This window comes from Melospiza georgiana, chromosome 4 (assembly GCF_028018845.1).
Source record: "Melospiza georgiana isolate bMelGeo1 chromosome 4, bMelGeo1.pri, whole genome shotgun sequence".
Lineage (NCBI taxonomy): Eukaryota > Metazoa > Chordata > Aves > Passeriformes > Passerellidae > Melospiza > Melospiza georgiana.
The window spans coordinates 42,572,553-42,600,381 of NC_080433.1; the positions used below are offsets into that span (position 1 = coordinate 42,572,553).

Below are 27,829 nucleotides of genomic sequence, written 5' to 3' on the forward strand. Positions count from 1 at the left end.
TTCCCTGTTTCTAAAGACAGCTATGTAAACAAGCTTAAGAGCTTTTTCTAATGCCAGTTAGCATCCTGGTTGGTGCATATTTTTAGGACACCATATTTCTTTCCATACATAAAGCAGAGTTTATAATTCAGGCTAAAAGTTTTTACACTTAAAAACCAGATAATTTAACTTTGCGTTGTGATGATGTTTTTAAAATTCAATTCAATGACTCTTGAAATCTTCCCTGGAAAGCTTTAGGCTTCAGATGTTCCCTAATTCACTGCTTTTCATTAATCTGAGTATATATCGTAACATATTTAATTTCTTTTTCATCAAAGCTTTACTTTATTTGTAGTAAAGCATAATTAGTAATACATTGCTTTAATGTGATTGTAAATTTAATTGACTGCTTTAGCAGTGCTAGAAGTTTTTACAAACTGTAACATAAGTGAAAATGAGCACGCATCCTGACTGTGAGTATTGGTGCATTTAAGGTCTGCAGAGCAATTTCTTGAATGGGAGTTCTGTTCAAAAAACCCTGATGCTTCAACACGATGAAGACAAATTATTCTGTTGAAAAAAAGGAATTTTTGTTTTAGAGTGGCAGGTGTCTGTAAGGGAGTTGTATCTATAACTGTTTGGATATTTTTTAGCACCCTAAGTTACTGTGTTTTTTTGCAGTCCAGTCTGTATATTTCTCCTAGGAGAGGCAAAACCTATGTGCAGGCAGTTTTTGTGATTGCTGTAATTATCAAAAATGTGTGCTCTGTATTGGATGCAAGACTGCAGGATTTGCAGCTCAGCACGCGTGGAAGTTGACTCATTGGAGGATATCACTATAAGTATATTGGCTCTTGAGAAACTTGAGAGAATTTTTTTGGAAAAAAATTCTGTTCTTACGTGATTTCTAACAATTATGACCAGTGGTTCAGACAGCTCTTTACATAAAAATACTTGTTGGGTTAAGTGTCCTCTGTCACTTTGATGCTTACCTGAGAACCATGATGAATGTGAGTCCTGAATGCAGGCAGAACAGCAGGTCCTCTCTTTGAGGAACTCTGCTCCCTCTCAGAGAACAGTTGAAGCATGTAAACACTAGATTTTTGCAAAAAGTTAATGACAGGAAGCGAAAGTTTCAAACAGCTATTTTTGGAATGGAAGGAGGTTTTAATAGTTTACTAATAAGAACATTGTATCTAACAATTTTTTACATTTTACAACTCTTTTCCTTAAAAATAGCCTTTTGCCTATTACCACATGTACAAAGAATATCTAACTGTAGAGACAATGGTCTTTGGAGAGGAAGTGAATAGAGTAGAAAATGGAAAAGGCTGTTTTTCTTGAATTTTCCTTAAAATATGTATACACACCTGCTAAACAATGAAAAGGCAGATGTTTCTGTGAGAAGTCAAATTAATCAAATTAAGTCAGTAGCCCAATGAAAATATCTAGGAGAAAAAAAGAGAAATATATTACCGTAGAGCAGTTTCACAATTTTTACGAAAATTTATTTATCCCTGTCAGCAGTGTCAAGATCTATTTCTTTTAATTTCTTCAGGCTTTTAATACAGGCTCACTACGATGTAAATATTAAAGATTATGATGGCTGGACACCACTTCATGCTGCTGCTCACTGGGGTAAAGAAGAAGCATGTCGCATTTTAGTGGAAAACCTATGTGATATGGAGGCTGTCAACAAAGTGGTAGGATTTTTATGTAATCCTTGTCAAGATACAAAGTTCTGGTCTCTAAAGTGACTTTAGAAGCCAGGGTAAGAAAAGTGATGATAAACTGCTGTTTACTGTCCGTGGAGCTTTATATAATGCATGTGTTGTCAAAACAGCATGGTTGTGTTCAGAACTAAATTCTCTGATTGTCTAAATTAATTTAAAGGCCAACTTTATGCTTAGCTCTGTATTAAATGATCCATTCAATCTTTGACATGGAAATTAATAATTGAAAGAGTTTGTTGGCATTTCAGAGGTGCAAAATTAGTGACTTGATGGATTGCATTTCAGGCTTTTATTTCATCTCTGGAGATGATGATGGTGCCTTTGGGTAGTGATTTAACTCTTAAAATCACTTTGTGTTGGTATATTGAAGAGTTGTCACTATATTATGCTGATTTGGGTGTGATGGAAGAAAGCTGTAGGCAGCTCTGCACCCCCTGGACATAACCTGAATGCTTCCTAAGCTCTATTTTTTTGACTTTCATGCAATGGCCTGTGTGGCTTGCTGATCTTGCTCCCAGTAGACATAAATATGTTCATGAGTTCACATAGCCATCAAAAGGATCCAAACCTTTTCTTTCAGCCAGTGCTGAGCTCTCATTCTTCTCTTCGTAGTGTGTTTTACAGATAGATTCTGTTCTCCTTCCAATTTATGTGTTAGATTTTTTGCTGGGGTTATGCACTAGAGAGCACTCTCTAGTACATTCAAATCCACTGGAGAAGAATAAGCAAAAAGGAGGCATAGAGACCTATCAGCTTTTTTTCATATGGAGTTGTTTCTGCAAGCTAGGAAAGATTTGCCTGTTTCTAAGTAAGCTAGTAAGCATTTTGCTTTCGGAGATAGGGGGATTGAAAGCTCTGGATTTCGTTTCAGTTGTATGTGCTTAGCATCTCAGAACTCAGCCATTATTGTTTAGGCACCTGACTTCAGCTATCAGCTGTTGCAGATTTGATTTTAGATGTAACCTTCCAACTGCAACGGTTTCCTGCAAAGTGACTTTTTGTGGTCATAGTAGGTCTAACTACCACCTAACAGCTACCTGAAAGTAGAAGGTCACATTAAAAACTGTAGTTATAATGCAAATATAAACTTGTGCTAATAGTTCACGTGGTAGAAGACCTCAAGCTGTTTTGGCTAATTCTTGTTGAAAGGTGCACGTGCTTCTGCTGTATGATCAGAATTAGTAGTTTAAAGGTTCATCCTTTCTAACCAGTTAAGATAGTCTTCACAGTGTAATTAGGAATAATTTGCCTTTTGTTAACATCTTGAGAAACTGAAATAAGCACAGACAAACAGGAGCACCTTTCATTATTTTGATAAGCTGCTGAGGCCACGTTTAAATGACTGCGCTGTTTTTATTACTGGTTATTGTACAGAAGTACAATATGTACTTCTTTACATATGAAGTACAGTGATCTTGTCATGATCCCCCCCAACATCTCAGTAAGCCCACCCAGCATCTTGATGCGGCTGCATTTATGCCAGTGAATACAGGATTTGCCTAGATTCCAGCCTTCAAGTATATGGCCCATGGAAATCATACCCTAAGGAGAAGTAACAAGTGGTTGTAGCAGATCTTTTATAAAGTAGAATGTAAATTGTAAAATAGAGTTTTGCTGTAAACTGTGAATGCATGACTGCTTAAATTTAGTGCAACTCCTTTAAATCATTAAAACTTCAAAAATCAAGCTGTATATGATAGTCTAAGATGGGCAGTATACCAAACTGCTCAGGATCCATCGATTCAACTGCCATTGTGAACATTTGTTTGGCACTAATACTGTGAGATTATATTCATCAATCTACTTTTCATTCGTGGTGTTCTTTTTTTCCTTCAAACGGTAGTAAAATTTTATTGTCATGTCTTTTACCACTTAAAAATGTGTTTACTCATCAGGTATAAGTGTTTTTTTAAAATTTCTCCCCCCCAACCCCACCCAAAAAAAAGTGAATATTGCAAAACTGTTTTCAAGTACTGACAGACTAACAGTTTGCAGTAGAGCTTGATTCATATCTTCCAATTTCTCTCTCTAAATGTTCTCCTTAACCTGCATCATTATGTGATGAGAAGACATCATAGTCCCATACATTTAAAGTCTGTTGTACAATTATGGTGTTTTACTTCTTCCCTTTCTCCAGGGCCAGACAGCATTTGATGTGGCAGATGAAGATATTCTAGGATATTTAGAAGAGTTACAAAAGAAGCAGAATCTGGTAGGCCTTGTGCATATATATATGTGTGTGTGTGTGTGTATGTATGTTGCATTTTACTATACATATGATTATGGTATCCACCTCAGGGCAGGATAAAAATTAAAACTAAAGTTTTAAATTCAGGGCTTCAATTCAGGTGATGCCACAGTCATCTCAAAAGGTCTTTTATGCCTTTACTTGTCACCTATGGTGACCAAAAAAGCCTTGGAAGAAAAAAGGCAATCTGCAACTTGCCTTGTCCAGTGGGCATTTGATAATCCAAGGTATCAACAATGAGCATCTTACTTGGAATAACAGTTTCTAAGATTTTTAGAGCTTTGAACATTCATACTTTTTGAAATTTTTACACATTCTAGTGTTTGTAGTAATTAGAAATTCCCCTCCATTTGTTATTTTGTCGCACTGATGCCATTCTAACAATTAAACTGCATCATTTTCTGTTTTGAAGCTTCATAGTGAAAAACGTGAAAAGAAATCTCCCCTAATTGAATCCACAGCCAACTTGGATAATAATCAGACACAGAAAACATTTAAAAAGTAAGTAAAAATAAAAAAAAAATAGGAAGTCTTTAAAAAAGATGGCTTTACAACTGTCACAAAGTCCTACTTAACAAGCTTTAGTACTTAGTAAATACTTTTCTTTACAAACTCAGTAAGGAGACGCTGATTATGGAGCAAGAAAAGAATGCATCTAGTATAGAGTCTCTGGAGCAAGAGAAAGCAGATGAAGAAGAAGAAGGAAAGAAGGATGAATCCAGTTGTTCTAGTGAAGAGGAAGAGGATGATGACTCAGAATCTGAAGCAGAGACAGGTATGTTATTTGGAGCATTGCATTTCATTAAATATTTACTTTATAAATTTACTTGTTTAATATCCACATGATACAGAGTTAAGTATCTTACATTTCTCTTATTCTTCTGTATTTCACTAAGTTTCCAGTTATTTGAAAGTAAGTTTGTATATGTCTAAAGTTGAGTCATAACAGATGTATCCAATGGATGTCTGCACTGGTAGCTACTTAGGTTAAAGCTATTAGGCAGCTTACTTGATTGGCTGCTTAACAAATAGATGCTGTTAATTAGATAGATAAAACAATATAAGCCTGAAGTAGCATGTCAGAAACATTGAAAAAGTTAGAAGGTCAAATTAGAGAGGAAGAATTCTTAGCAGTATTTGCTTGTGGAACTGGTGCAGAGATTGAATCAGAAGAAGTGCAAACATTCTCATTTGTTCTTACGATCTTGAAGTAATTACTACTTAATCTGGATTAGGTATTCATAAAGTAGTAGTGCATATATATTCAGTGTGTTCTGAGATAAACTTTTAAATGTAGTATTTTAATGTTGACTGTTAATTCATATATAACTTCAAGAGGAATGTTCTTTGAAAAATTTTGCATTTGTATTTTTCTCCTAAGAAATAGAATTAGTGGGTTGTTTTTTTCCTGAACAATTATCAGAGCAGTAAGTACTAATTAAAGAGCAAAATGTGTATTTTCCGTTCAAACCAGGAAACAAGTGTCTGACAATAAGTGTTTAAAGCTATATGTTTAATCCTAATAAAGAATATAAGAATTGCAATGCAGCAGTACCTTACAGAGACATGGATGTCATTAGAAACAGCCTGTTAATATTTTATACATTAACTTTTAAAAATAACCGGGTTTGGTGAGCTGTCAGTTTTTATTTTAATACATTCTAATTTCTACACCTGAAAAGGCAAGACTAATAGTGTATTTCAGAGCTAGCCAATTTATCATAAGTATTTAATGTAGATAGAAGTAAAAATAACTTGTGAAACCAAACTTTCTGTTGTGGGTTTGTTTTTGTTTTTTTTTTTTTTGTAGTTTGAAATAATCCAGCATTTCAATATTAAGCTAAAAAAAAATGTCTGGCAGACTTTGTAATTACTTTTTTACCTTAGTGTACTTGCATCCATTATTTACTGAGCTTTGCTAAACTCAAACTACTTATAATATATAACATGTAGTAATTTCTCTGTCACTGAGCTGACTGTAATGTCTGCTGAACTTTATGACTCTGGTAACTGTGTTCTCTTCATTGCCAGTAGTTCGTGCCAGGAAAATTTGACTGTGACACAAGAATTAATTTATGTAAACTTCAGGGGTTTTAATATCAACAAGGCTTTATCATACTTTATTTGGCAAGATACACTTGAAGCTTTTCCCTGTAGAGCTACATCTCCTAAGTTCCAAGATTTTACTTTCCCTTTTTTTTACCATTATTCAGCTTAAGGTCGTGAAAGATTTTTCAAGTGAAAAATATTATTATTATAAGGAGCATTCTGGTTGTGGAATATTTTAACAGTGTTCTGTATTCTAAAGCTGTAGAAATGGTGATTTCAAATCTTTTGGGATAATTAAAAGTTTTTCCTGTGTTTTTGTTTCATTGGTTATGTGAGAATATAGTTTAAATATAAATACACTTCTGTCTGTAAGACCAAGAAGGAAAACATGAATATGAAAATAGCTTATTGCAAAGGACAGGGAAACAAGATAAAAAATAAAATTTTCCTAAGTTCAGGTTTTGTAACTTACTCTTTTTGATGTACTCTATTTTTTTTAATTAGTCCATATCAGCTTAGTCATGCATACAACTGTGCTCTTGCTGCTCTATTAATAATTTCAGAATACAGTTGTGAAAAATCCATTTTTTCCTTCCGTGCTTTCACTCCTGATAACTTTTTCTGATGCCTTGAGAGGCCACCTAGAACAGAGGCTAGACAGAGTTAAAGGAATAAAGTAGGTATTTATTAAAAGGCCTTCAAAGGATTGTGGGATCTCAGCACCTCAGGACTGAGGTGCAGAGTGGCCGAGAACACCCTTGGGGGGCTCGGGAGTCCTGGAACGTTGCCAGAAGTGTCTGGTGGCAGGACTTTGATCCTACACAGGAGATGACACCTGTATGAGGATGGGAGGATTTCACTGGGGTGAATGGTGAAGGGATAAGTTAATTAGAGTGTAAAACACAGGGTTTAGGATTTCTGTACAGGGGGGTCTAAAGAAGTAAGATGGAGGAATTGGGGCGTGTCCTGTTCTTCTTCTTCTTCTTCTTGGCCTCCATCTTCTGTGGTGATGGTGGCACTTTGGGATTGGTCATTACTAGAAGTGCACCGGTTAATAAGGATAGAAGGTATTGGGGAAAAATTATAAATATTGTATACGTAACTTTGGGTATAAAGATAAGTGACCGCCCCGGGGGCTCTCAGTATGCCCATGGCTGGCTTGCTGTGCAGACCTCTGTCGGGCTGAAAGAAAATCTTTTGATAAACAATTAATAAACACCGAGACCGGGAAAAGATCAGAAGTCTCTCCTCGTCTTTTGAAGCGCCGGGCTGTCCAAGGCCACCCTGGGCCTTTCCAGGCCACCTAAACAGCCGAGAAACCGTCAAAGGATGAACCTTGGGCAGTACTAGAGCCAGGCCCAGGCTACACCCAAGATGGACAACAGATCACGAATTTTTAGACTTTTATAACTTTTGGTCCATTTACATATTAGGGTTAAATGTCCAATTACAGCTTCAGGTTATGAAGTCCCATTCTCCCAGATTGCTCTTCTCAATTCACTGTTTATAACTTTTGGGCCTGAAGCTTCAACGGTGTTCTTGGTTCTCGGCTTGGAAAAGGATTGTTTTGTCTGACTAAACTGTTAGGAGAAGGTGCTAACACTGTATGTGAAGTTCAGAGTTATGTACTGCTGTAGTACAGAACCTGGAAAACTGAAAGCTAAAATTTTAGGAATCATTTTTGTGTATTTTAAAGATGTATTACTTACAAATTTCTATCAGATCTGCCTGTGTATCATCTCGAATCATACTGTCAGTCCACATTGCCTTGTTCAGCTTTTTATAACCTAGAATTTTACCACCCATTTTTTTCACTTGTGTTTAAAAAGTACTTTCCATATAGGGCTGTTGGTCATGTAAGCTATTTATATTTGTATTTGTTTACTGCTTAACTAACATTCAAAACATCTGTTCAACTATGTCCATAACTAAAACAAGTGTGTAACACCAATACTGTGAATTACACAACTTGTAATTGTATATCAGTACTTTATTGAATTTAAATGTTAGTTGTAAGAACACTGCATGAAAACCTTGTATACTTTCTAAATTAATTGCTCCCAGGCTGTATGGGTCACATAGATGGAAAGATGTATCTCTAGTAGGCCAAAGCCATTGGGGATTGAACCCCCATGTTGCTTCATACTGCGCTAACAAATAGGAGGCAACATCCAAGCATGAAGAAAGTGCAGTTCAAATACACGAAACAGAAGTGAGGTGTAACATTATGAAGCTCAAGCAAAAGCAGTGACAGCAGTTGTTGTATCTCAATCATGACATTTTCTGTGAGTTTGTGTAAGAAGGGTTAAGGTTTATGAACCATGGGCAGAGGAAGGAATTTGGAGAAAGCAGAAGAGACTAGGTAGATAGACAGTGAAATGTGGGTAAGAAAAGCAAGGGACAAAGAAGGAATGAAGCAAATGGTAAATAGGTGCTCTGGAAGGCAAGTCCCTGTCTCAGGTCATTCTGGTGACCAGAATTCCTGATGTGCTTCTCTGTACAGTTAATTATTTCTTTGAACTCAAACATGCATAATTAGCAGAGAATAAAGGTTTCGTTTTAAATTGGCCCCTGCCTTCTGTGCTTAATTAACTGTTACAGAGTCACAGAATCAAAGGATAGTCAGGGTAGGAAGGGAGCTCTGGAAATCAAGTCCAACTTTCCCTGCCAAGGCAGGGTGACCCTAGAGCAGGTTACACACAAAAGCAGCCAGGTGGGTTTTGAATGTCTCCAGAGAGGGAGATTCCACAACCTCCCTGGACAGCCTCTTTCAGAACTCTTCCACCCTCAATGTTCTTCCTCATGTTGAGGTGGAACTCCGTGTATTTTAGTTTATGGCTATTGCTCCTTGTCCTGTCACTGGACAGCACCAAGAAGAGTCTGGCACCACCCTCAACACCTGCCTTTGACATACTTATATGCATTAATGAGATCAGATGAGATGCTAACAGATCTCCCACTGTTTCAGTTTTTATGGTCATTAGCTGTGTGGGGAAACTGAAATCTCTGTCTCCAGAGGTTTCCAAGATGTGACTCACCAAAGCCTTTAGCAACCTGATTCATAGGCAGTATTGACCCTCTCTTTGAGCAGAAGGGTGAGTTAGGTGATCTCCTGAGTCACTTTGAACCTGAATGATTCTGTACCTCTGTCTCTGCATCTCTGAGTGGTAACACTTGATGAATACAAAAACATTGTTGCATGCTGTGTGCTCAACTCTTTAGGAAAACGAGGTGGACCTAGCTAAGATGTAAAGTAGGAGTGAGGGAGAAAACACTGAGGAATAAATAATAAAATGCTGGTCATAAAGTTAACTGTGAAATTTCTTGGATGAAAATTCAGTTAGGTGTTGTAAAGGTGATGAAATTGTGAATGAAGAATGAAGATTAAATCTTGTCAATATTTTGCAGATAAGAGCAAAACCTTGGCAGCTAATAATGCAAATACCACAAGTACACAATCAGCATCAGTTGCTGCGACGGCGCCCTCAGTAGCTGGTGGCCAAGGGGCACCTACATCCCCTGTTAAGAAGGTAAAAGAAAATACCTTTTTATTTTATATTATATTGTAATCCTATGATTTTCTCTTTCTTTTTTCTGTGTAAGTATATATTTTTGATTCTAGTGTAAATAGTTGATTTGATTGACCGGTGAATTGAGAAGAGTATGCACAGATTCCTAAAATACTTTATGTTCTTCCCCAGATGCTGTTAATTTTTTTTTAATTTTGAATGACTTCAATTCTGCACAGGGACCTAAAATACAGAGCTGTTAAATAGCTGAATGTAAAATCATTCTGAAAAAGAAAATGCTGTTGCATAGTGAGTGGAGTTCTTGTATTTTCTGAAACTAAACTTCATCTTTTGAAAGTTTTTTCTATGTCAAACTCCTCCAGAATTTCTAGAACCTATAGTTCTTGTGTTTCTCAGTACCTGTATTTCTGATGCACTTAATTCAAGGGAGGCAGGCATGACCATGTGACTTTTGGGAGTCCCTTGGAGTATTCAGCTAGTACTTTGGCAGAGAAGTTGAAAATTATACCTGAAATAAGAAGTAGAAAATTGTGTGGGTCTCATCCTTGTTTTAATATGGTTAGGACCTCATGGAACAGCTAGGTAACAGGGACACATGATTTATTCAATGCATAGCTCAAAGCCACACCTAGCAAAGCCATATTGCTTGCTGGAAGCTTTTACAGCTTGTAACTTGAACAGGAAAAGTTAATTTGGATGAACTTTAGTTTTACTTGGTAAGGGGAAGATAGGTATCTTGGGTAAAAAAATTACAGTAGATAAGAAAGTCAGAAGTCCAACTTTTAGAATATCGGAGCAAGCTGGGTAGTAAGCCAGTACATCTTCATTTGTCATTCCTTACAACTTTGCTGTACACATCATCATCAAAGTGTAGCCCTATACTAGTGCATCTGAAACTTCTCCTGCATGTTCAGGAGAAGTGGTAACCATGATATACTGCAGCCACAGTAGAAGGAAAAGACATACTACTAGGACATACTGCTCTGAATTGTATTTTGCTCCTGGGAGCTTACTGGGGTTACACTTCCATATTCACAGTAGAATCTAATAGTGGTTCATTTTACAAAGTATACTTTAGGTGCAGGTATGTGATTGAATGCTATGGGGGAGTATTTTCATAAGAGAGAAAATAAGCTTGATTTTAAGCTAAATTACAAGCTTTTATAAATCATCAATACACTTCTGATTCTGTTATGCAGAAATTAATGGTTTATATTTTGGTCTTCTAGGTAAAAGGTACAGGCTAACAATAAACTGCACTTATCTTCCTATTACTAGGAAAGCTCAGGGCCTTCTGTAGCTATAAAATAAATATACTTCATATCAAAAATATTATCTTGTAACATAGCAGGTACATGTGATCTAAAGGAGCAGTTACAGCTCCTGTCGATAAACAAAAATGCTTTAAACTGTTTTTACCAGTGAAGGTAAAGCAGCGCTCTGTGTGTGATCTTGCACCTGCCTTTTTGGGTCTGCACCATCTGATCTGCTGTAGCTGCAGTTCTGCTTTTACATTACAGATGGCCAAACCAAGAGGTGCAGATGCAGTATACTAAGCTAAAGTCAGGTTTCCTTCAGTCTGCTGCTCTGTGACTGCAGGTACTGAAGGTAAGGCAAGTCTGGGAGGATAGCCACGCTAGCTATTGGCATGTGGGATGTGATTCAGGGATACGAATGATACATGGTAAGAAGATGAGGGATATGTTAGTGTGAATCTTCCAGTACTCTCAACAGTGTGAAGATTTAGGCCATAGACCTTGTAAGGTCACAGGCTTTGTTGTTCTTTTCTATGCAAGCTGTAATTCTGTCTCTGAATGAGGTAAACATGCTGTGTTACATTTAGTTGTTACCTGCTACTATGGTTTTAAGTCTCTTACTGCTTTTTTGGTATTTTTGTGTTATAATGAAGAGTTACTTACTATAAACCTAGGAACAAGCTATATGGTGTTAAAACAACCTTTGGTTTCTCTTTTCCTTCCTTTCAATCTTCATCTTTGTCTTGTCTGAATTGGCTTTAGTATGATTTCATTCCTCCTATCATGCCTGTCATGGAGTCAGTAGATCCTGCATCATGGAGGCAGGGCTTGCGCAAAACTGGCATTGTTCTTGTGCCCAGTAAGGGTGAAAAATCTATGGTGAGGTTCTTGTGTGCACAGGTTTATGTACAGGTTGCAAAATAACATATTTAATCAAAATGTTAATACCAGATTTGCATGTTTCTAAGTTTTTATCTCAAGTTCACAGCGTGTATTACAAAGTGTGAGTTTTTGTAAGCTAACTTTTATAAGAGTGGTGTTCCTTGACCGGTCTTACGTTTCTCATCCCATTGACTAATTCAAGAGAAAAGTGCATAGGTTGCCTCTCACTACAATTTCCCTACAAGTTCAGCACTTGTGATTATTAAAAACAGTTGTGTTCTCGAATCTTTGCAAGGAGCCTGAATTACCACAGATAACATAAATTAATAATGTAAATTCATTTTCATGTGTTTTATAGTTTCCAACATCTACAACCAAGGTTTCTCCCAAAGATGAAGAGAGGAAAGATGAATCTCCTGCTTCATGGAGGTTGGGTCTTAGAAAAACAGGTAGTTATGGTGCACTTGCAGAGATTACTGCTTCCAAAGAAGCTCAGAAAGAAAAGGACTCGGCAGGTGTTATGCGTTCTGCATCAAGTCCTAAACTTTCCTCTTCGCTGGACAACAAAGAAAAGGTAATAATTTTCAGGATAAAACAACATTTTTGAGGACTTCTTATACCTTTCTTAGTATAGATGTTAATGATATATTATAGAAGTAAGATTGTAGTACACATCTGTTCTTCACTAAAATTCCAAAAAGTTAAATTACACAGCTTCTTTATAGTATCTCTCAAAGTGTAATATGCTCCTTCAATGTCTGGTGACCTGGTACATAGGTCTGGCATTTTATTCCTTTTTAGGATTTGCAAAGCTAGTAGTCATTTTTGCAATTCGGGGACATGGGAGATTTGATAGCGCTTGCATCACTTGGAGAATTATGCTAAAAGAATCTTACAAATGAAAGAAGTCTCTTTTGTATTAAATTTCATTTTTTAGTGATTTTTTATTTTCAAAAATTGGTTCTGTAACTAAACATGAATACGCTAAACCAAGTGTTGTTCCAGTACCTGAACAAAATAAAACTTGTGCTTCTGTTTTAAATACAAATGTTTATATGATTTAAAGATTAAGAATAGTAATGTACTGTGCTATATAAAAATACTGAACCAGTTGCTTTCAGGAATCACTGATGGAAGTGTACTGCAGCAAAGTAGAAAAAAAAAGTCATTAGCATTACTAGAATGGAAACATTAGCAGTTTCATTTTCTTGTTGTAGTCTTTTATGATATTTAATTTTAACTAAAGCTTTAAACTTATTTGTATAATCAGGCTACAGTAAACATGGTCAGAGTTGGCATAATGATCCTTTTCCAGACAAGATAATCAATAATAGTAACAATTAACAAAAAAACTAATGTCTTTCAGGAGAAAGATGGAAAAGGAACTCGACTTGCATATGTTGCACCTACAATACCAAGACGGCTGGCCAGTACCTCTGACATTGATGAAAAGGAAAACAGGTGACTATGAAGTTATATATCATTTAATATGAAATTAAATAAGATTTTAGAGTGACTGACAAACTTTGATGTTTTAAAACTGTGCTAATTTATAGCATTGTCTGACTGTATAGGTTATGCAGAAAACCAACTGTTTGCAACTGCAGAAGTGCTAACATACATTATCATGCAAAAAGAGGTACATTATGATGGCCAAGGGTATCTGAACATAGAATACATAATTTCAAAGTTTTGTTTTATTTTGCCTCCTACACCTGATTGCCTTATATATAATTTTGTGAAAGACATGTTTTATTCTTCCTACTGTCTGAACTTCAAATTTTGAGCTGGTATTTTTGTTAGAAATTCAGTTTTTGTATGTCAGTTTTTGGGATAGTTTTTCTAAGTAGCTTTTTGCAAGGTCATTCCTTGCTGCTATAAACTGCAACAACAGCCTGGAAATTCCTTATGACTGAAGTCATGCCAGCTAGTGAGACATGTCAGACCCCTCAGGAATGGCTACTGCAGGCCTACTTAGGCTGGTCTTAGAGTATCATGAGTTCTAAAGGCCTGCCAGCTTTTAAACTTCTTATAACATCAAAGAATGAAAAATGCCATCAAATCAGCTATTAAAAAAGCCAAGTAGATTTCCCTTATTGCACTGGATAATCTCAGGAGCAAACAGAAAAACATCTTGTTCCTTTTTTGGAGAAAAACAAAGCTGGCAATGCCCACAGATAAAAAGCAGCAATTGATTTAATGTTGATTAGGTCCTCTTTAGCAGTTTTCTTTTGATGCTACTTTCTTCTTATATTTCTAATTGTGTTACTATGAATGTAGTATTTTTTCACACAGGCTTGAAAACGATTGTCCATAAAAGCCATTTTATTCCTTATTCAGTTATGTTTATTTTAAGTGTGTTATCCAGGATTTTAATTCAAAGTTCCTGTTCAACCCACATCCAAGAACAGCCTTCTTTAATGTGAGTTCGCTAAACTAAAATCTCTTTTACAGGGATTCATCTGCTAGTTCAATACGTGGTGGCAGTTCCTACACCAGGAGAAAATGGGAGGAAGATGTCAAGAAAAACAATTTGAATGAAGGTCCTGCATCATTAAACACAAGTTATCAAAAAAGGTGTGGGATTTTCTCTTTTTTTTTTTAATCAAAATAGGCTTAAAAGTTAACAAGCACTGAATCATTTTGTAAGGACAGTTTAAAACTGAATGGTGACATATTGCCATGTTCATAATAATTGCAAAGTGCATATTGCAATGGTTGTGCTGGTTTTAAACATGCAGTTGTATGCTGATGGAGTGCTTGTGCTGATTTTAATCTATATAATTAAAGTTAGATGCTTGCTTTTTCCTGTGGTTTATTTCAGTTTGGGGTTCATTTGACGCTTTCCAGATTAGTTCAGTAGTCAAAGACAATTTTTCAAAATGTTGCAATAGGTATAATTCTGCTTGCTGTATGAAAAGGGGGAAAGCACCGTCTCTGTTGAATTCTGGTATGATTGTCTTGGAGGTATTGGACTGCTGTCCTTAATTGTGAATTATAGCCATACCTATAGCCATATCAGCATCATAGAATACCTAAAATTCACTTGAATGCAAAGTAAATTATGAAAATACGAGAATAGTTCTCAGGTGTGCTGGTTCCTAACTTGCAGAATTTTCTTAGGAGGAATCATATGCTGCACATATACTACATTATTAACTTTGCTGCATTGTGTAGTTTCAGTGTAGTTATGTGAGTCAAATTCTTCATTGTAATTAGTGGGGCAATAAATAGCTAAAATGAATAGATCAAGGAAAAGAGTCGAATAACTAAGCTGCATATTGGTACCTGCTGCTGATGTACACGGTACATACTTAGCATTTTTTTGAGTCTTGACATAGATGTTATCAGTAACCAGGCTGTCTCATACAGCATAATGCATATTTATTTCTTGTAAACCATTGGGTCTGCTTTATAGCTTGAAGAGCAAGGGAAAAACCTGAGTGGGAGGTTATTCTTCCTGGGAATGATTAAAGATTTTTTTTTAAATGGGGCAGTATATTTAATTGCTTTCAAATTATAAGAGGAGTGATATTGATGACATTTTCTTTCCTGACAAGCTGTGCAACAAGGTTCTGCATTTTCTGAGGTATTCAGTGTGGGTGAAACAGCAGTTTAAAAATGGGACATTGGGGGCCCTGTATGAATGCTTTAGTAGATCTGATCAAGACATTCTTATATAAATGAGTGAGATTCTATTCTTTTTCCTCTTTGGTGAAGAAATGATTGGGACTAAGGGACACTTCTGCTGCCCTCAAATCATAAATTAAAAGTCCTAGCCAAGGAAAAACTGGAAAAAAGCTTCTTTTGCACCAGAAGTTTCCAAGACTTAACTGAGGCACAGAATACATGGGCAAAAGTTTAGTAGATTATTCACAGCTTGGTGATATTTTAATGAGTAAATATCAGTAATAAATGCCATCATTGTACATGTCTCTCCTTCAGTGGCTCCTTTGGTAGAAGACAAGATGATTTGATAAGTTCTAATGTTCCAAGTACTGCATCAACAGTTACCTCTTCTGCTGGTCCTCAGAAAACGCTGCCTGCCAGCACAAACACTACTACGAAGAGTACAACGGGTTCTACTTCAGCAGGTGTACAAAGCAGGTAATGGCACCAGCACATTTTGTTCCTTTTTTTTGTCAGGTCTACTGTGTGCTTATGTATGTGCATGCGTTCTTGTTTAGTACATCCTGGGGCTCTGGATTTTTTCACTTTACTGTTAAATTTGTTTTGATTTTATTCAATTTGGCTCAAAAATTGTGAATGGCTTTCTACTGTAGCATGAAAGCCATGTCGGTATAAAAGAATAAATCAAATGTTAGAAGGGTCTGGAGAACAAAAAATCAATTATTTTGAACTGGTAATTCTTAATTTATTCAATTTAATAGCTCAAGCTGAGCTTTCATAGTAGAGACCTTTCTCACTTTGTTTCTTAAAAAAAAATCCATCCCTCATTTTACATGTTATTAGTTGTTTAGTAAAGTGCTTTCATTGTTTAGCTGTTTCCTTTTCTCTTTTTTTGTGTTGCTACTTGTTATGCTGTAGTACCTCAAATCGTTTGTGGGCTGAGGATAGTACTGAGAAAGAAAAGGACAGTGTTCCTACAGCAGTGACCGTTCCTGTTGCACCATCAGTTGTAAATGCTGCAGCCACTACTACAGCCATGACTACAGCTACTTCTGGCACTGTGTCCTCAACATCAGAGGTCAGGGAGAGACGGAGGTGTGTAAAGGTCCTAAGAGTAATGTTGCTCTTACCCAAAAGTTATACTTTTTATTTATTATTTAAAGGAATGTGTTGGTTACCACAGATTTGAACAGTATGGGGTGTAAAGCAATGTTGTTTTCTTGCTGTGCATTGAAACAACTGGTACCTCAGTTTATCTAAGAGCTTAGTACTAATAGAGACCATTAATGAAATTTAAACTGTGATATTGTATGTTTTTGACTGGCCTTGGTTACTCATATGGTATATGGTATTTTCAGATTTTATTTATCTTAACAGATTAAATGAGTCCTCTTAGAAGTACCAGTAATGCAACTCTGTAAAAACACTGAATTAAAAATAATTAAATTATCAATTAATTAATTAATTACTACAATTACATGCTGCAGACTGAGGTAGTGTGCAATTGGCAGTATGCTAATAAGTCACAGCATAGTGGTTTTTCAATCATTTTGTATGCTTGACATTATTGAGAAGAGAGTATTAAACCCAACACATTCTGTTTATTTCATTGCATGATTTAGGGTCTCTTCTACTTGAAAGATAGTCGTACAATTTTAAATGCAATGCTTTAAGAGATATTCAGTATGAAGAATGAGTAAGAAGCTGATGTAAATCTTATTTTAAGAATATGGTGGGTTTTTCTGTTTACAGTTCTATGAAGGATGACTTAAGATTGGTGCGTATTTGTTTCCATAAAGAGTTGTTTCCTTCTATTTATGGAAGCAAAAATAAGATTTCAAAAGACTGGTAATTCATGTTATCTTTCCTTTGTTCTTCTTTTTCTGGGTACTTATAAATGTTTATCCTTTAACCCTCCTGCTGCAAGTTCAGATTTGTGTGTTGCTCCTGTAGTAGGTTCAAAATGTACTTTCTGTATCAGTGCCAGATATGTGTATCTGTGTATGTTCAAGGAGGTAATGAAGCTGTTCTTTATTACAGGAGAAAATTGTATTCTTTTGGTTCGCTTCAGGCAGCAGCATTTAAAGATTCCTTATAGAGGCCTAATTAGGGTAGTCTGTTTTCTGTAGTCTGCCTTCCTACCCAAAACTGAGATGAAAAATCTTCTATGATAAGTGGATTATGTTTTTATTATTCCCCACCGTGATTCAGGAAGGGTCCGCATGTGCTAACAATCAATTTCAATAGCTACAGTAGTCAGAACCTGCATTTTCCATAGTGAAATTTGAACCAAACCCAACAAATCAAAAGCATAATCAACAAAATGTGTGTTTTCTTGAGAGTAATTCAGAGTAGTTCAAATTCTAGAATTCAAATGCTCTTTCAGTCTTATATCTAGATAGATAGCTATATCTATCTTACATAGCTAGAAAGGCATGGAAAATTAGAATTAGGCTTTTGCTGTCTCGTTTGCTCTAACCGGTGTATGTGTAGTAATGTGCATATAGTACATATGTTTTAGATACCTTTTTTTAGATAGTTGGCCTGAAATGCTGGGGTTTTCTCTGACTGGGCTGATTGTGTAATATACTGTTGCAGATGCATTCTTGATGGCATATTAGTATATCCATGAATCTTAGAAATCAAAATTGGAATAATTGCTGCCTGCATTTGAGAATGTTGTGCTCTAAATATGAGCACAGGCATATCTATCTGTATATATACAGATAGATATATTTGTGTGTGTATCTACATATGTTTCTATGCACACGAAAAAATAAATCTATATTAAATATTACATGCTATATATTAAGTAATGAAGTCAGTTAATCTGTGTTTATTGACTGAAATTGTATATTTAGAAAGTATGTTTGCAAGACTTATTTCAAAGATAGTTGAAAGTGAGGAATAAAGTACTTTATTGATAAAGCACATAATGGTGCATTCTTTTGGAACAGCTGAAGAAGCTATATTCTTCATTTGACTTTTAGGATTGGTTTAGAGAATCAGGGAAGGAAATGACAAACTTGAGTCTCTAAGTCTGTATCGTGAATAATGCAGCGTAGGTAGCTGTGTGTGACACATGCAAGGGATGCTAGGGAAGAGCACTTTCTACTCTTGACTGTAGCTGCAATGTGTACCTGAAAAGCTGAGACTTTTCATTTTTTCTCAGTGCAGTTTAAAGTATTTCAGATTTGTTGGAAGGTAGGTGCAGGTACAGCAGTTAGTAAAAAGAAAGTTATGGAAAACAGTTTTGTAGCAATTTTAAGCCCTAAAGATGATACGTGCTCTGCAGTCAAGCCCTCCTAGGTAGGTGGTGGTTCAGATCAGGTTAACTAAAGCAGCCTAATGGCCTAGAGTTTTTGGGAAGTAGAAAGTCAATCAAAAATGCTGCTTGCAAGAGACCCAATAAGAAAATCGAATTTACATAGTGTAGATTTTTTAAGATGTACCATAAGATGGGATTTGTTTCAACATTTTTAAGTATAGCAGTAAGTTGTAAGTATTTTAATGGGGTAGAGCATAGGTTGTAATCCATAGGTCTGTGTAAATGAAGTTTTTTAAATCTTATGATTGTTTCAGAACTCTTTTTAGTATGTGCTAAGGCTACTAAATATATTGTTAGGTGAGCAAACTGCTCTTTCCATACATAAATTACTTAGGTGTTAATAACTGATGGCATAATCACTATCAAATTATTGAAACTTCATCCAGTGACTCTTAACTATTCTTAACTAATTATATATAGAGACAATCAGAAAATATTATAGAATCTGATCTAAAGACGCCTCAGAGAGGTTTTAAACAGCCTTTAGGCAACCTTTTGATTTCGCTTTTTTTCAAATTTTTTTTTCACTTTTTTTCTAATTTTAGCCAATTTAAGGATTTAAAAGCTATGTGAAATTATAGCAGCTTCCCAAAGTATTCTGCCATAGAAAATCAATAAATGCATTAAAATATTTTAAGTTCTTTAATTATGGGTTTACATACATACAAATTTATGCATTTGTGCATGTATCTATGTCCTGTTGGATTTTTACTTATTATCTGGATTAGAGAATTTCTTAAAAAGAATCCAGACTTTGTATCTACCCTAGTAGCCTTTTATCTTTGATTACACTTACCTGCTTATTCTGCAGGACTGCTGTGGGTTTCATGAGAATTTATTTTTAAGCTCATTTTTTCAAAGGGATTTGGATTACTCAAAGCATGGATGATTAATGTGAAAGTATGGTAACCACCTCCTCAGGGATTCTTAATTTCTAGTGAAATGGATGATACAATTAGATTTTCTGCATTAACAGTAGATTTGGCTTTTTCTGAAACCTTATAAGTTATGTTAAAAGGTAATGCATACACATATTTGATTATATAAATGTCTAACTGGCTGAATCTCTGAGGTCTTCTACCCCTGTGTTAGTAGACCAGTGATATACCAAATGAGCTGAAGTTAAATTTATAGAAAATGGTAAAAAGAAATCTAAATAAAGTAGGAAAACTGTGTTATTTAATTGAGTTCTAAAGCTACTGTCTTGATGAATAAATAGATCAGTATGATGTGAATGAAATGTCTGAAATGTAATCTATCCCATAAAGTTAAATATTTTCTTATGACTTTGTTTTCAGTCTGCATTGTTGGGGGGGGGGGGGGGTTGACCATTTAATAAATTTGTGCAGAAATTATCATGTGCCAATTTTGTTTGTAATTAACTCTTTAGATCATACCTCACTCCAGTACGGGATGAAGAGTCCGAGTCCCAAAGAAAAGCTAGATCCAGGCAAGCAAGACAGTCTAGAAGATCTACACAGGTATAGTATTACTAAAGCTTCTACATGTTTGAAAACTTACCCATAACATCATTCTTCAGAAACAGGCATAGCATACTGCATTTGCATCCATTTCTAACCTTTTTTTTCTGTGCAGGAGCTATTGTAGATAATAGGATTGAGTTGATCAACATGGATAGCTAATAAGATTCATAACATTAAAAAATACTTTTAATCTTATTTCTCTGGAGAAGGAAACATACTAAAAGAGAGGTTTTTATTATGTGCTAATAATCTAGTATCTAACTGCCTATCTCCTTGCAGCGTTTCTCTCTCTGAGTTTACGTACTGATATATTTGGAATTTCTTCCCAATTTTTATCCGTATCTATCAGCAACTAGCACAGTCCTGTCACAGGGAGCAATGTGGCAGGAGCGAAATAGGGTATCTCTAATGGTACTTGAATGCTCTTTGGGCAGTGGAGCAATTGCTAACCACTGTCTGCTGGCAAACTGAGAATTATCAGCAAACAGTCCCTGGATAAAACAGCACAAAGTACTGTAGCCATTTTCCTTTCCTGTTTTTAGGCGGAGTCCATAGCTACATTGCTTACTGATGTTGCTTTCTAATCTTTGCAGTTTTAAACCCCTCATATACTTCTGGTTAGCTTTCCAAATGAGAGATCTGTACTGCTTGATACAACTTCATTGTATAGGACATATTTTTACTTTGTAGTACTAATTCAGAGCCCTGAATGATGGTCAGGCTACAGGCTAACTATTGCTGAATCCTTACAGTGAAGAAGCTACCGGGAATTACTGGATTAAATTTGATCAACACTCAAAGCAATTCAGTAACTCATAAGATGCAAAGTTGGCTTTGAAGAGTAGATTACAAAGTGTTTTGAGCAATGTCTCAGTAAGGCATCAGCTGAAAAGTACAGTAGAAAAAAACTGTCTTCATAAAATTGTTTGCTTTCTAAACTTATTTCAAAACTAGTTTATAGCCTAAAAATAACAAGAGACTTTTTAGTGTTGCTGACCTAAAAATCCAGTTGGAAGAAATTAATTTGTAAAGTATTAACCTTTCTGAAAATATGAGTATTATATTTTTAGGGTTCTTTCAGAAATATTTACTATGCTCTTGATCGTATTAAAAGCATCTATTGGATTCTTAAATTATTTCTATAGGATCTTCTATGCAATCTCTACTAGTTCAGCTAAAAATTGGCTTGCTGGAGAGTCTGTGGGAGATTGCATTACAGCAAACATTTGCCACATATCAGAGGGATGTTTGGTTCCAAGATTCAAGAGGAAAGCTTATAGGTAGAATATGTAGGTAAAATTTATTTCTTAATAGATAGATTTCATTTTCTTAAGTTGAATATTTTCTTTAAAATATTTATGTAATGTGATCATCTCCATTAATGTTAACGTTATATTTGAATGGTGTTTCCTGACTGTTGTTTTCACAGGGCGTAACACTGACAGATCTTCAAGAAGCTGAAAAAACTATAGGAAGAAGTCGTCCCTCACGAACCAGAGAGCAGGAAAATGAAGAAAAAGAAAAGGAGGAGAAAGAAAAGCAAGACAAAGAAAAACAAGAAGAAAAGAAAGAATCTGAAACTAAAGATGATGACTATAAACAAAGATACTCCCGAACTGCTGAAGAGGTATTTTCATGATGAGTCTCTTTAGGTATAGAAATTATAGGAATCTTTACTCCAACTATATTATATTAATTTTGATAGTACTGTAAGAGTAATTTATATGGTTAAATGTTTTCATATCCCGTGGTTTGTATTTGTTAATCTTGGTAAATTAATTCTGACATTTTTCTGTTGAATAGCCGTATCATCGCTACAGACCAAGTTCCACTTCGACTTCCTCATCATCCACCTCTTCGCTCTCCACGTCCACTAGCTCTTTATCCAGTTCAAGTCAGCTAAACAGACCAAACAGCCTTATAGGTATAACTTCTGCCTATTCTCGGAGTGGAACAAAGGAAAGTGAGAGAGGTAGGAGTATGGTTTAGGAAGGAGTTTTTGTTATTTTGTTGACAAAGGACAGTTTACATTCCTATAGGTATGTCAGAATGCGGTGAGATACATAAGACCACTGGGAATGTACCTTGCTCAAATCTTCTGTAAGAAATTTCAAAACTTTCAGAGAGGAAAAAAGATTTTCTGTATTTGGTGGTGTTTCGCGGCCATGTGATTTTTTTCCATTTTTGGGTCACAGAAATTTCAAATATACTCCCATAAATACCCACATAATGCTGTAATTTCTACTTTAACACAGTCCCTGTAATAAAATACTATATTTCAGGGTCTAAATACTTTCAGGTATTAAGAAGGAATTTTACTTTATTAAATAATTGCTAAATAACTAGGGGTTTGTTTCAGTCCTTCCACACTGAAGGACTGAAATGATGCTTTATTTCTTTAAGGACCTCTCAGGGTTGTACCAGCAGCTAGAAAAGGAAAGGGGATGTTTCCCTTTGCGGTTCAAATGTAACCATACTTCTGTATGCTTTAACTGGTTTATGTAATCTTAAACTGAGGATTAGATGCATGATACAGAGATCACAAAATGTTCTCTGATGTCACAGAGATTTTGCCTTCATTTCAAATGTGAGTCCCCTGATATAATTTTGAGAGATGTGCCTGATTCTTTGCCTGTCAAATGAGGAGCCTGTTAACAGTGTGATCTCCTGTTCTTGGACTTGACACTGTTGACTTGAGAGAAATACTTTAATTCAAGTTATTGATCAGTAACTTCAGTGGGGTTTAGTGATTGAAATTGATAATTTTGTTCTACAGAGGGTCAGATAAAATGATCCACTGACGAAATCTCCACGAACTATATAGCAGTATTGCCATAGTTACTGGGGCTGGATATACTTTCTGATTTTTTTTCCCTTTGTCCTAAAATGAACTGAAACTTGGATTATGATTCTTTTGTAATGCATGCTTACTCTAGGAAACTCATGCTAGATTTTTCTATGGAAAATATTTTCATTTGGTAAATATTAGCTACCACAGGTTCTGGTTTTTTTCAAGTTATGACATTTGGAGGAGAAATACACTATCATTTGAAATCCCAGAGGTAAAATCCTAGTTTATTACATGTGGAAAGGTGTATGTTCACCACAGATATATTTCCCTTCTTTCCTATTTAATTTTTGCTTCACTCTAAAGTGTTTATTTACCTCTGGAGACTAGTGATGATAGTTATTAATGATTAGTGATTCTTCTATCTGGACTCAATTCTGTGATTTCTTTATTTAATAAAAGAACATCAGGCTGAACAAACTGCATGATAATAAGCAAAGAACTTTGGTTTGGGCAGGTTTTTTTAATGGTTTTTTTTCCACAAGTTGCTTGTGAACACATAGGGTAGCTAACACCATCCTGAGTTGTTACATCTATTTTCAATTGCCATTATGTTAGTTTTAAAGAAAAAGGATATCTGTAATACAGTAATAATCTAATCTAGGAGGTCCCAATTTATTCTTCCTTACAGCAAAAATGGAGGGGACTGTGGTGAAAAGGAGGCATCTAAGAAGGATTGGTAAAAGCTGGGGTTTTTTTAATACTGCATCCTTGATGTATGGAAAAAAAAAGCTTGTTTGAGGAAGAGTGGTAAAGGGTTACCTTCTCTTTTTGTGTACTTCTATACATCTGCTGATACAGATGCTTCAATTATTATATGACAGTTTTGAAAACTGAATTGTAAATCCAAGTTGTGTTGTATTACTGTTACATTAAGACATTCTGTTTAGGTTATTGATGTGAAATTAGTATTTACGGTATTTTAGAGCTATGTGTTTTGGGGAGTGTATGTTACAGCAAACCCTGTATGTGGTAAGAAGCTCTTCAGTGAATTTATTTCAGGTAAAAAGAATTTATTGTGGGCATTTTAAAGACTGAGAAGAAGTATTTTAGAAAATTAGGTTGTGTTATAATTCAGTGAATGAGAAAGTTGTTCTTAACAGAAGGGGGCAAAAAAGAAGAAGAAAAGGAAGAAGATAAGTCACAGCCTAAGTCTATAAGGGAAAGACGGAGACCAAGAGAAAAACGACGATCTACAGGAGTTTCATATTGGACTCAGGATGTAAGTAAACTTCACTTGTAACAAAATGAAATGTGTATAGTGTACTCTTAAAATAGAGAATTGTTTAGAGTAATTCAATATGTAACTCACTGTTCTAGAAAAAAATTAAATATTCTTCGGTTTTGGTTTGATGCTTTCAGGAGCAAAATCAAAATTAAGTTTTTTCAGTTGATACTGCTAACCAGAATTATAGAACACTGTAGTAACCATAACTTAATAGGAATTAATCACAATCTAAGGAAAAGAAATAAATTACTGAACAAATCTTTTCTGTTGTATGCGTACCAAAGATGTAAAAATGAGATTCTTGATTTGGCACATTGCAAGTAATTATGTATTTAACAACTTGAAGAACTGCTGTCAGATTAGAAAGGTTATATTTGATGTTTCTGACTATTCCTTTTCCCTTTTCTTTGTCACGGGATCCATATGTAATGTAAAAGCCAGATTTTCATGTGTCAAATGCAAAATTGTTTCATCTCCTTCTAGTACTGAAAACATGTACCTGTTTGAGAATTTTCTTCATATATCCTGTATATTCTTTGTGGAGTATTCTTCTGCTCTTATATTTTCATATTCAAAGTGTAGAATGCATTAAAATTTTACTAAGTTTTCAACAGTTTTAATTATTTTTCCTCTCCTACCTCTTTCACCAGAGTGATGAAAATGAACAGGATCACCAATCTGATTCAGAAGAAGGAACAAATAAGAAAGAAACTCAGGTAATTTAAGAAAGAGAATTTATTCATTACCTTTTAAGAGATACATTTTGTTGTAAAATTTTTGTTACAGTTTAATTTACATATCAACAGTGGCCATAAGTGACCATTTTGACTCCCATTCTGATTGTGTAGCAGTAGCATCCAGAAAATGGAGATTCGATTTTTGACACACAGGTCAGGGACATGATGCAGCAGGTTACTGGAGCAAGCATTCAGTTTCTGCCCAGCAAAATTTTTATTTCACCTACATTGTTATTTTCAGATAAATTATGGCAAATTACATACACACACAAATTAAAAGCTTAGAAAATTAATCCCAGTGCTGTCATTATTATAATTAAAAAATAATATGCAAAGTTAATTTAAGGAAACACAGAAAATTGAGGAGCTCAATGTATGTAATTTCTTCAGTGAAAAAAATGGTTTTCTAAATATCCTAAACAAGTAGTATTGGTCTTGATAAAAAGTCAGTGGAAATCTGTACAATAGGCTTGATTTGATGGGAAAAGTTCTTGAAAACAGAAAGGTATTTGGCAGAGGGATGAAGAGGTGTTGAAAGGGATTAGTTATATAAGCTGAACTATAAGAAGAATGTATTTCTTTTGACCTAAACCCTGGAGTAGCACACTACAGAATCATGTTCATTACTTAGGAATAAACCTCAAGTGATATTTCTTTCTTTTTTTTGTAAAAGCTTCCATTACACATCTGTTAAATATTTTAGTTAAGAGACTCATTCTGTGCCATTTTGGTTTGCTGTCTTTTTTTTTTCTGTGCCACATTAACGTAACTACATAGTCCTGTTTCCTTCCCTTCCAGTGGTACATATCATTATCCTAACGTCTGTAATTACTTCACATTCTTTTCTATAGACAATTATTTTGGTAGAGCATTCTGTGTGGTGCTTCTGATAGAATTAAAAACATTACAGTGAAATACTGCTAAATCAGTCCCAAAATCATGAATATTATTGAAAGGGTGAATGTGTTGGGCTGGAATGGCGAAGTATAGAATTGACTGACCAAGAGTTCTTGGACATGTGCACTTTTTGCTATGTGCCTAGGGCAAGAGAGTGGTGGTGAATGGAATTCCGTCCAGCTGGCACCTGATCATGAGTGGAATTCTGCAGGGTTCAGTGTTGGGGCCAGTCCTGTTCAATACTTTCCCATATGACCTGGCTGAGGGGATCTAGCACACCCTCAGTCAGTTTGCAGATAACACAAGTTTGGCAGGAGTGTTGATCTGCTGGAGGGCAGGAAGGCTCTGCAGAGGGCTCTGGACAGGCTGGATCAGTAGGCCAAGGCCAACTGGATGAGGTTCAATAAGGCCAAGTACTGGGTCCTACACTTGGTCCCAACAACCCCATGCAGTGCTACAGGCTGGGGACAGTGGCTGGGAACTGCCCAAGGGATAAAGCAGCTGGGAATGCTGGTGACAGTGGCTGAACATGAGCCAGCTGTGCCCAGGTGGCCGAGAAGGCCAATGGCATCCTGGCCTGGATCAGCAATAGTGTGGCCAGCAGGAGCAGGGCAGGGATTGTGTCCCTGTACTTGGCACTGGTGAGGCCACACCTCGAGTCCTGTGCCTGGTTCTGGGCCCTTCACTGCAAGAAGGACGTTGAGGTGCTGGAGAATGCCCAGAGAAGGGCAACAAGGCTGGGGAAGGGTCTGGAGCACAAGTCCTGTGAGGAGTGGCTGAGGGAGCTGGGGTTGTTTAGCCTGGAGAAAAGGAGGCTCAGGAGAGACCTCTCTCCACCTCCCTGAAAGGAGGCTGTAGCCAGGTGGGGGTTGGTCTCTTCTCCCTGCTGACAGGGACTGGACAAAAGGAAATGGCTTCAAGCTGAGCCAGGGAGGTTCAGGTTGGACATGAGGAAGAATTTCCTCGCTGAAAAGGGCAGTTAAGCATTGGAACAGGCTGCCCAGAGAGGCTGTGGAGTCACCATCACTGGAAGCATTCAAGAAACAACTGGACAGGACAGCTTTATGGTCATGGTCGTGTTCAAAGGTTGGACTCAGTGATCTTGGAAGTGTTTTCCAATACAAATGATTTTATGGTGAAACACCAGAACAGTTTGCCCAGTTTTCTACAAAATCTCTTCATTGTCAGCATTATTATGGTCTTGACAGAAAATAGTGTTTTGTTAGAAGTGGTTAGGCTATAGCATCTGTATATAGCATCTGATATCTTTGATATTCTCTGTGCAGTAAATACACTTCAAGATGTCAAAGGGGAAATTGAGTGTATTGTGGAGAATGTGCCTGTTTACCTATGTACATTGAAAAAATACAGTTTCCTTCTATAAAAGGAAACCAAGCAAGGCCCATCAGCCCCCCTAGAAAACCACCTGTGGGGAAGGTTTCAGCCACTGCTAGGAGAATAACATTGGAGGACATCCAGGTGATGATATGTCAGTAGAGTTTCTTGACTGAAATGTCTTCACTTAAGATTAGAATAATAATTGGAAAAAAAATGAATTTGTAATGACCACTCAGAGGGGCAAAAGGTTTCTATGACTGATGTAATACTCAGAGGACACTCCCTCACTCTTAAGTCATTACTTTTAATTAAGTTTTGCTTGACAACTAAAAGGAGTTATTTTTTTATATTGCTTTCATTAATTCGTTCATTCATTCCAGGTGAATCCACAGGGACAAAATTTACTGTAATTAAGTCTAATAAGTACTTCCTTATGTTGTTGGTGTAGTAGCTTGTTTCCAGTCACACTGTGTTGAAACAGCGATCCTGTATCTTAATATATTGTTTTGGGCTGAAGTCCTTATTTTCAAAACATTGTAGCTGATGTTAAAGAAGAGAAAGAAGGAACAGTGACTTTGAGGAACACTGTTCTGAAGCCTTTGATAACAAGGAAGCAAACCCAGAATGCACCAAGTGCTGAAATAACTCCACTGTTTAGGACA

General features: G+C 36.0%; 1 protein-coding gene across 3 annotated transcripts in view; it reads left to right on the forward strand.

Moving 5' to 3' along the window:
* The window catches only part of PPP1R12A (protein phosphatase 1 regulatory subunit 12A), a 113,591-nt gene that overhangs the window by 69,847 nt on the left and 15,915 nt on the right, over positions 1–27,829 (forward strand). For 2 of the 3 annotated variants that reach the window (XM_058023703.1, XM_058023705.1), the window contains exons 5-19: positions 1,538–1,682; positions 3,850–3,924; positions 4,373–4,461; positions 4,578–4,735; positions 9,418–9,539; positions 12,036–12,251; positions 13,044–13,138; positions 14,132–14,254; positions 15,623–15,784; positions 16,226–16,402; positions 20,026–20,116; positions 21,549–21,746; positions 21,923–22,091; positions 24,071–24,189; positions 24,846–24,911. In XM_058023703.1, the coding sequence (XP_057879686.1) occupies positions 1,538–1,682; positions 3,850–3,924; positions 4,373–4,461; positions 4,578–4,735; positions 9,418–9,539; positions 12,036–12,251; positions 13,044–13,138; positions 14,132–14,254; positions 15,623–15,784; positions 16,226–16,402; positions 20,026–20,116; positions 21,549–21,746; positions 21,923–22,091; positions 24,071–24,189; positions 24,846–24,911 (2,005 nt within the window). Of the gene's footprint in view, positions 1–1,537; positions 1,683–3,849; positions 3,925–4,372; positions 4,462–4,577; positions 4,736–9,417; positions 9,540–12,035; positions 12,252–13,043; positions 13,139–14,131; positions 14,255–15,622; positions 15,785–16,225; positions 16,403–20,025; positions 20,117–21,548; positions 21,747–21,922; positions 22,092–24,070; positions 24,190–24,845; positions 24,947–27,829 lie in introns of those variants that run through there. The other variant, XM_058023702.1, reaches the window with a different exon arrangement.